At 33.1% G+C, this 10,397-nt stretch overlaps 2 protein-coding genes across 2 annotated transcripts; one reads left to right on the forward strand and one right to left on the reverse strand.

The window, feature by feature from the left end:
- Positions 1–1,208: 1,208 nt before the first annotated feature.
- Positions 1,209–3,847, forward strand: LOC113870714 (ADP-ribosylation factor-like). Its single transcript, XM_027507125.1, has 7 exons — positions 1,209–1,348; positions 1,733–1,891; positions 2,321–2,391; positions 2,974–3,093; positions 3,199–3,317; positions 3,413–3,494; positions 3,587–3,847. The coding sequence occupies exons 2-7, from the start codon at positions 1,744–1,746 to the stop codon at positions 3,590–3,592; spliced, it is 546 nt and encodes a 181-aa protein (XP_027362926.1). The 5' UTR covers positions 1,209–1,348; positions 1,733–1,743; the 3' UTR covers positions 3,593–3,847.
- A 760-nt stretch (positions 3,848–4,607) lies between these two features.
- LOC113873282 (putative pentatricopeptide repeat-containing protein At1g02420) lies at positions 4,608–6,282 on the reverse strand. Its single transcript, XM_027511334.1, has one exon. The coding sequence runs from the start codon at positions 6,209–6,211 to the stop codon at positions 4,703–4,705; it is 1,509 nt and encodes a 502-aa protein (XP_027367135.1). The 5' UTR covers positions 6,212–6,282; the 3' UTR covers positions 4,608–4,702.
- Positions 6,283–10,397: the final 4,115 nt, after the last annotated feature.

The following is a 10,397-nucleotide window of genomic DNA, read 5'->3' on the forward strand; positions in this document are numbered from 1 at the left end:
TAATATCTTTGATATATTTTAAGAAAATTATAGTTATTATTTGCTGACACACTTTAAATATAAGTTATGTTAATTTTAAATATATTAAGATTTTATTATTTTCAATTATGATTATTCATAAAATAATTTAAAATATCAAAATCCAAATGAATATTGATGAAATTTTGAAGTCCTTTAAAATATCAACCGAGAGGAATTTCTCCATCGCTCAATTTTATTTTATTTTTCTTTCATAACTCAAACGAATCGGATGCTTCATTTGCATATCTTTCTGTTGAAAGCCCACGCAAGAACTTGGAATTTGGGCCTTTCTATCACATAGATGAAGCCTGGTAATATTCGAAAGAATTTATGAACAGTTTATGACGACATTGTACTTAATCATAGAAAAAAAAATATTTAAAAAATAAAAAATCATGTAAGAATAGGTCTCTTACCTCAGAAGCGAAAATGGCAGCGGAATGAATCTGAAGTCGAACAATATTTCACCGAAAAAAGAAATGATGTGTTGGTTGGCTTGCGTGACTTGGTTTCCTTGTGAAGCTTTTGTCTCCCTTTCTTCCCTTTTAATGGAGAGACACCGGTTAGGCGATTCAATGGAGGAAGAGCCAAAGAGGATATTTGAGATGGGAAAGAATACTAAATAAAGGCACACTAATATTATAAAATTTGATTTGGGGTTAAATTATGCCTCTAAGATTGAATTTATGACATTATCAAGTCGCCATGCCCAAACCAACCATAATTTTGTATGCCCATTTATAGAAGCTGGTTTTCATTACTTTCTAAACTCACCTGCATGGAGTTGACTTATGTTATAATTGTTTAGGCTTAGTTTATATAGCTTTAAAAGAATAAATTGCATTTTAAAAAAATATAATTTATTATTTTTACTTTAAATCTTACGACTTTAAGAGTTAAAATGAGTCATGAGATTTAAAATTAGCTACGAACTACCATAAAAAAAATAAAACATTTAAATAAATTCAAGTCTAAGAAAAAGAATGGAGTTTTTAAAATGAAAAGAGAGAAAGGTAGAAGCTTCAAGCTAGAACGTGAGGATGTTATTAATTTAAAAAGAAAAAAGGAAAAAAATATGGTTAAAAGATAAAAAAGATAAAAGAGTTAACGGACATAAAAGTGGAAAGCGGAAATTATTAGGAGAGGGAATAGACGACGTTATGACGGGGAAACACGAAATTTGGATCTGTGTCCGCGTTGTATAAATTGGCGTAGGCCATGTTGTGAGTTGAGCTCCATTTCTTTTCTCTTTGTGGCAAAGAGAAGAGATCAGCCTTCGTCTTCTTCGCTCGCAACTCTCTCTCTTTCTCTCTCTCTCTTCTTCAAGGTAATCCTCTCTCTCTCTCTCCTCTTCTTCTCCTTTCTGTTCACGGATCTCTTCACCATTTCAATTTCACAACCAAATGTCTCTCTTCGCGATCTACTTTACTTTTTTCTGTTTCGCTGGATTTCATCCTAGATTGGTTTCGCAATTAATTTATCTTAATTTTGATATACGATCTGGTTTTGTCCTTGCTTGATCTGCATCGCGTGCAGTGAGATCGCACGATTTGCATCTCACGAGTTTGTTTTCTTCGCTTCATTCACCTCTCGATCGGATTTGAATCGCTCTTTTTCTCAATTTTGATTGTTCATGCATATTAACACCATTTCTTTTGCTTTGGATTTGATTTGATTTGTTGTCATTGAAATTGGATTGTTGTGGATTCAGAATAGTTGAAAATGGGGCTGTCTTTCACCAAGTTATTCAGCCGGCTGTTTGCCAAGAAAGAGATGCGTATACTTATGGTTGGGCTTGATGCTGCGGGTAAAACCACTATTCTTTACAAGCTCAAGCTTGGAGAGATCGTCACTACCATTCCCACCATTGGTAAGTTTCATCCTCCGTCATCTATTCGTTTGTTATTTCTAGTTTCTTAGGTGTCAACTGGTTTGTATTGATTGGTGAAATGGGGAAGATAATAGAGGAGACATTTCTAACTAATTCGAATCGATTTATCCATTATCCATGAAATAACGTCAATTTATTTCCTTTCCTTTTCGTACTAGCTTATTCAAATGAATGTGCGATCGATTATGACTGTTTTTTTCTTCTTTTTCCTGTTTTGGCTCTACAACTTTTCAAATATTATCTCTAGATTTTTGTGATGTTCGCTGAGATTGGTATATAGTCAATTTTTTTAGCCTAAATGGAGTGTCACTGGCATCATTGTCGGCCTGATAATGGCTCTATCTCATCTTTCTAATAATAAGTGCCATGTGCGATTTTTATTTTGTACTAATATTTCGTGTGGTGCAGGGTTTAATGTGGAAACTGTGGAATATAAGAATATCAGCTTCACTGTCTGGGATGTTGGAGGTCAGGACAAGGTATTGTTTTTTCCCCCCACTACATCTTCTGTGTAATTACTGACATTATAGTACTTGGGGTTATATGGATGGTTTAACAAACTGTCCGGAATGCTTTTATTGATTTTGTAACACAGTAATTGGCTGAAACTCGCTTGAGCAACTATGTATATGACACGGTTTACTTTTCAAATTTGAGTTGTGAGCAATAGATTCTGCATCAATGGATGTCAATTTGACCCGATGACATAGATGTACTCCTCTTCATCAAGATACAGATATGATTCAACATATGCTTGACATTGTTTTGCATGCGCTTAATTGAGGAATGATGTTCTCTGCAAATTGTGTAGTGTTTATGGTGAGACCATGCTGGGTATCAGTATATCATAAACCAATCGGCTATGAAAGCTTGTACTCTTTTTTTACGTCTATTTTTGAATTCAAGACTGGATGTACTCAAAATAATTCCCAGAGTTTGTGTATGTGACAGTCCAGGCTTAAAATGTCGTACCTTTGACCTGTTGTTATTAATAAGCTCTGAATTATTTTGAATTAATTTTCACAGTATGGTAGTGACCATTGACATGTTTTTCCTTGTAGATCCGTCCTTTGTGGAGACATTACTTCCAAAATACACAAGGACTTATTTTTGTGGTGGATAGCAATGACAGGGACCGTGTTGTTGAAGCTAGAGATGAGCTGCATAGAATGTTGAATGAGGTAATAAAATATATCGTAAATGAGTCAATATGAAACCGTCTATTTCATATTATTTGATTTCCCAGCATAATTCTGTGATCTTATTGGATATTCCTACTTTGGTAGGACGAGTTGAGAGATGCCGTGCTTCTAGTGTTTGCAAACAAACAAGATCTTCCAAATGCTATGAATGCTGCTGAGATAACTGATAAGCTTGGTCTTCATTCCCTCCGTCAGCGTCACTGGTAAACTAGAATAATGCTCTCGACATTCTGCTCCCCACCGTTCTCAATTTCCGGCATTCACCCCTTATTCACTCCCACTTGCCTTGCACATGCAGGTATATCCAGAGCACATGTGCCACGTCTGGTGAAGGGCTCTATGAAGGACTCGACTGGCTCTCAAACAACATTGCAAACAAGGTTAGCAGAATAGTTATTTTGATGGACAAGGCAATTTAAATTACCAAATAACAATTTTTACTGATATTTTTCTGCTTTTGGGTGATTTGCAGGCATAGAGATTTATTAGTTAAGGGTGCACGAGTTTACTATGCGGCCTTCAAGATCCCCAGTTTCTGATTTTCTTGCCCTGCTTAGATTTTCATTGCTCGACATGTATTATTTGTTTTTAAAAAAAGAACAGCAGTCTGTTACCGAAGAATAATTTGAATTTTTTTTCCATGTATAACCAAATAGCATTGTTTTACCCTTTTGATTTGCGAAGTCCATTGAATGATTTAAAGCCTCGAATATGTGTATGATTTATATGTCCTATTACATTTTTACGACCATTTGTATTCGACATAGCCGTTGCGAATTAGAGGAAAAGGGTTGCATTCATTCCGAAACCCATCTGATGATATTCATAATACTAAATAAAAAATTTATTATCATCCAAATCATTAATGAATGGAACATGTAATTTTTAAATTGGCAACTGAACCAAAATTTAACCAATTGAATTTGTATTCGACATGCAAGCAGGGTTGGGTTGGCCCGCTAACACCCTATTTCAAAGGCACAGGGTAAGCAGCACCAAGAAATCAAATACAAATGGATAGCTAATGAGTTTGATCATTAAAAGTCTATCGAAATCGAACCTAGTGAAAAATCTAAAACGTAACGAATGGAAAACCAATGCCGAATGGTCAACATAAAGTATCGGAATGCAGTAGAATGGCAGAAACACCTCTTCAGTTCCTGACATTCAGGTAATGATGAACAGGATTGTACACTTGAATTATGTATTTCCGTAAGTTCAGAGCAACAGATTAGCAATGGAATGACCATAACAGAGCAATCTTACCCACTTCCAAACATTTCTGTTCCGCAAAATGTTTGACAGCGGGCGTGCATTCTTCTCCCCGGAAGCATAGATGATGACTTGTTGCAAACAGCTGATGCTGATTAGTCTCCGTGGAGCCAGTAACATTTCATTACCTGGAATCCTAATCTTATTATACTGGCTCACGTTAATAAAATGTTCAACCCTCTTGTCTGAGCTATTTTCTTGAATCTTCACACACCTTCCACAGCTTACTCTGAAGACATAACTGGTCTCAGTCATGTTCCCAACACCTTCTGCCACAGCTTTAAGACCTCTGACTCTTCCTTTCATTTAGCCAACGTCATTTATAACCAGAATTTAAGCGAGAACCTGATGTCTCGATCTGGCTCTCCATACTTTCATGAACTTGGAGTGGTTGCCGAAACACGGCCATTTTCTGTGTCAAGCTCTGAAGAGCCTCGTGTCTATTTGCTAGTTCCATGAGAACCTTGATTCTCTTAAATGACACATTACTTGGCTTCTGCCCCTTCTCAATCATCTCCAAGAAACATTTCTCTGCTTCCCCCAACTTCCCCATATCACAAAGCAAGCCAAACAACACATCGGAAACCAAGGTAAAGGACCCAAAACCCTTATCCACCATGTCACCCCACAACTGCAGTGCCATCTCCACCTTTTCCTGCCTCCTAAATAACCTTATTAAGAACATACAAGACTGTGTATTTGGAAGGCAACCCTCAACCATCATCCTCTCATACAAGCTCCAGGAGCTCTGCAAATCATTGGACCAGAAATAAACCCTAAAGAACAAGTTGTAAGTAGTTGCATTTGGACTCAAGCCTTTGTTTTGCATCTCATGTACCAAACTATAAGCATCCCCAAGCCTCTTCGCAATGCAGAAGTTCCTAATGGTAGCATTGTAAGCCGCAACATCAGGGTAACACCCATACTCCTTCATCTCCTTCAAAACATCCCTAGCTTTGTCTGGCTGACCAATCAACCCCAACCCACCAATGATACTAGTATATGTAATCACATCCGGCGACAAATCCCGGTCACGCATTTCATCAAGCACTTTATAAGCCTTGTCCATATCCCTACCTTTACAATATACATCCACCAAACTATTGTACGTAACAACATCAGGTGTCACCCCCATCTCCCTCATCTCCTTGAAGAACCCCTCAGCATCCTCAGGGGTCTTCCACCCAGAAAGAAGAATGTTAAAAGTTTGCAAATTTGGGCGAAAATCGTGCTTCAAACTATGATAAACATTTCTAGCATCCGTCATGCTCTTCTCTTGGCAAAGAGTTCTTAACAAAGCATTGAAACAATTAATATCAAAATCAGGAACCAGCTTCTTGAACCTTCTAAAGGATTCCACAGTTTGTCTAACTGAACACACTTTGGCGATTCTGCCTAACACGATCATAACGGTGCGTGGGGTAATGAGAGATTGGTCTTTTCGTCGCGCTTCGATTAAAAGATCCCAAACGTGGGAGAACATGCGGCTTCTTCCGAGAATGTAGAGCATCGTGTCGAGGGAAAAAGCGGTGTGGTAAAACCCTTTTCTTCGGCCAGTGTAACGGAAAAATACGAGAGTTTGAGAGGGGTTCCCGTGGCTGAAACGAACCCTTTTGAGGACTTGGTCGATCAAATCGTTGGAGAGGAAAACGGCGCTTGATTTCAGGGATTGCATGAGCTGTTCGGGCGTGGAGGTGCTTCTGATAATGCCGTAAACTTTCTGTACGTCGTCTTTTGAGTTAGAGCTTAAGAGGCGATAGAGAATGGGGGTTGAGAGAGCAACGCGGTGCAACGGCGATTTCAGTGAGCAACGCCTCAGCAACATTTGAAATTTGGGGTGTTGTTCGTCAGCTACAGTGATACAGTGGTTCTTCGAGCAAAAGATGAAAACCAAAGAGGATCGGTTACGCTCGCAAGTCCCAGCGCGCCAGTTTCATGTAGTAAAAGGGCTTGCGATTGGGCCTTAGCCCTCCTTATATGCACTGCCTCACTCCACTCTCTCCTAAGCCCTAATGTGTTTCCATTATGATAGTTTTCCATTAAATATAATTTGCTCAACTTTTGAATAAATTTTTATACGCTAATCATCATTTACTTTTGCTAAACTAATAATTCCTACTTGAAAACCCAAATAAAGTATAGAGGTTTATGCAATTATGCTATATGTTAATTACAATTTTTTCTATTGATTGTTTATGCAGAAAGAAAAGAAAAGAAAAGAAATATATTTCTATTTATTTGTCTATATAAAAATTTAATGGAATATTCATTATACTGTTTGGGCAATATAAATTCAAAGAAACATGATATAATAAAATAAATAAAGAGTAAATCATGAAGTTAACTAAATGAATTTAACAATATATTTAAATACTTTGATCTATATATTTTCACAACAACAATAATAATATATGAGAATTTATCTAAAATTTTTAAAAGCTAAAATATTAACGATTTTCGGTGAGTAGGGATCTATTTGAAACTTTTTAGAAGTATAGAGACTCTATTAAAAATAATAATTATAAGTACTTAATTTTTTTGTGAAACTATAAGAATTAAATTAAACATTATTTTAACTTTAAAATTTTAAATAAATCAAGGGAAAAAAATAAGTTCATTAAGATGCCAACTATATAAGATATCATGTTATATTTGTAAATTAGTGGTCAAGTCATTAACATTAATAATTTAATTGGATGACAAAAGAATATGTCAGACATATTTTTTTAATTAGAAAAATTAGATTTAATCGATACAAAATTTTTAAAAAGTTAAAATCACACATTATAATACTAAAGTGAAAGTAAAAAATAGAAAGAGTGTTTATTGTCACTTTTCATTTAAATTTATTGTTCAAATATTATTATTAGTAAAATTTTCTTTAATCAATGAAAACATTCATTGAAAGAGTGGCAATAAATATATTAAAATGACAATAGAAACACCTATAAAAGAACCCTACCCTACAAGTTCAAGACCGAGACAATAAACATTTTTCGAATTACATGTTTATAGGCACTTTTGCCTTTCCCCATGATTATGACCAAAGAGGCATTTAGTTTAGTGCTCCTAATTCCTAAATACATTAACAAACGATCCCCTAAGGTTGATGGAAACAGATCCCAACAGTAATATTTTGCGTCATAATTGATTTTAATATGGAAAGCCCTTCAAACATTGATGACTAAAGTGCTAAATAATTCACCTACTGTGTATACGATATATTACTCCATCAAGAATAGTGTAACAAACGCAAAGCCCACTTTAATGTGCCATTTTATCCCCAAAAAAGAGTTAATCATCGTTTACTTGCATTTAGTGGCTCAATTAAAACATTCAAATCCAATGTAAAAGAACAAATGCTTATTGGACTACAAGTTAAAAATGACTCAATATGAAAACAAAATTGTAATGTAACCTTAAGAATTAGGCTTAAGAAATAAATTAAAAAAACTATATTTATGTATTATTGTGGTCTAGATCTCTCTTATTCTCTTAATTTAACCGTTTAGTTGGATATACATTAATTATATGTAAACTAGTGAGTTTGACATGTATTATATGGGGTATTATTGAATAAAAAATTAAAATAAATTTATAATTTTTTAAAAATATATTTTAATTAGAAATAATAAATATTTTATTTTATTGAGACATATTAAATTAAGTAAATAAATTTTTTAAATTAAAATAAATTATAAAAATTTCAATTTAAATTAACATCAAATTAAAAAGTTAAATATTTAATGCAAGAAAAATGGCATAGCATAGTAGAAAAGAAAATGAATTTATGTTATTTAAAATAATTTCTAAAAATACTTTTCTTTAAAAATTAAAACTTGCATTTTGTAGGTGTTGCATGATAAAACTAAATTTAAAATACAAAATATATTTAATCCTATATTTTCAAATTTAATGGAAAAATATAGTATCATAACATAATCTAATAAAATATAAGATAAAAATTATGTACTTATATAAGAACCTTATGAATTATAACACAATTAATACAAAAATTTTAATTATTAGTTACATTAGAATGCTTACACATTAAAAAAAATGTAGCAAAACTCTTTATACTGATTAAGATAAAAAATTCTCTTCCTTCCAAATTCTGTAGTGTGATGATAGTTAAAATTGAGTGAAAAGAGATTTACCATCTATTGTTCTTGAATGGAATATTATGTACAATATAAAAGTGAACCAACATGTAATAAAACAAACAAACAAATGGAATTGATATAACTCTGGTGTATCCAAGGGTGAACACAAACGTTCTTATCTTTATCTGCATGGCTGGGGTGCAACCTTTGCACAGAATATATATATTCCTTTTAGAATTCAAAGATATGGTCAACAATCAAATGCTCCGAAAGCATCGTAGGACATATGCGTTTTGCACCCAATAGAGTAACAAGATCATGGGAAAGCAAAAGGCAGAGGATCTAAGTGCTTAAGCAACAAAGGTTTGAATTGTCGCCCTATAATTATTCATTTATAAATATTCAATACCATTGTTTGGTACCTTTCACCAAACCAGCTGTAGAGTGAATCCAACATAATATGTTCTGTTTTTCTCCCTCGCAACAAAGACTCTTTGACCATGCTAATATCTATTACAATATAAGAGATAATTTGGATAAACTTTATAACAAAATTTATAAGAGAAATGCTATAATGATTTAAGAAAGTAAAATAAATATATTTTACTTGTAAATCGCTATTAATAAATTTAAGAATAAAAATAGTGAAACTTATTTATTTATTTATTTTATAGATAAATTCACATTCAATTTTGGTTGCATCCAATTAATAATGGAATTATACAAATTTATTAAGCATGAGTTGAAAGAATATGTTTCAATTATTTTAATAATAATTAATACAAAACTACGAAATTAGTCAAGCTTGGATACTTTGATCTTTTAAGCATATTTATGTATTGTTTGTTTGGCACATAGAATTTGGGATTACAAATTTATGGTTTCATTTCATAGAATTTAATAAGTAAGGTTAATATTCTTTTAGCCTTTATTTTCTAAATTATAATGGTTACAAACCTTGCTTCTATATTTGTTCTTTTATTATTGATATACTCTTGTTTTTATTATCTTCAATATTATTGTTATAATTATCATTATTAATCGTTGATATTATTACTATAATTACTATTTATTATTATTATTACTAATTTTACTATTATTATCGTTGTTATCCTTATCTTTATCCCTAATAATTATTATCATTCCTTGCCCTATTTCCATTATCCATGTTACTGTATTTATCAGTATAACAGTATTATCACCTTTCATCACTATTAATACTGCTGGTGTAAACTATCCTTGGCGCCACATCTTCATCTCCTTTCGGGATACAACCATTACTAATTATTGTTATAGTCTCTGCCATACCATTGCTCAATCATTGTTATTGTACATATAGTTATTATTTTTTCACTCAAATTTAATGTAATATCACCCATAACTACTACTAACTCGCTCAAAGTATTAAAATAGAATTAAAATTTTGCTTGAAAGTATATTCCAACAATTTCATTTTTTTGCACAACTCAAACAAAAGAATTATTATTATAAAATTGAAATTACAATTTTGAAAATCAGACCTTTTCTTTCGAGACTGATTTACATTATACTTCAATTTATTTTAACGTAAATAATTTGGGGTGTCGTCCTGCATTTATCTTTCAATCTCTCCCCTTACAAAATAGAATTTGTTAGCTTCTGCATGGCTGGTTTGTGTTGTCTTGAAAGGTAGTTTCAAGAGATGTCATTACCTTCTTACTCGGAGGAAAATAAAAAGGTTGAGGGTGAAAAGCATAGTGTACATGAGAAGTATGTGATGTGATAGCATGATCAGAAGGAATATCATGGACTCATTGCAACGAAGACATCAAAAGAATGCTCAACTAGTTAATGCTTATGTACGCACACGACAAGATACCCTCTTTATTTCCTGTGACAAGGAAAATACCACTAGCAAAGAGCGTTAAC

Source organism: Abrus precatorius, unplaced genomic scaffold (assembly GCF_003935025.1).
Source record: "Abrus precatorius isolate BTA unplaced genomic scaffold, Abrus_2018 Scaffold7, whole genome shotgun sequence".
In the NCBI taxonomy this organism is placed as follows: Eukaryota; Viridiplantae; Streptophyta; class Magnoliopsida; order Fabales; family Fabaceae; genus Abrus; species Abrus precatorius.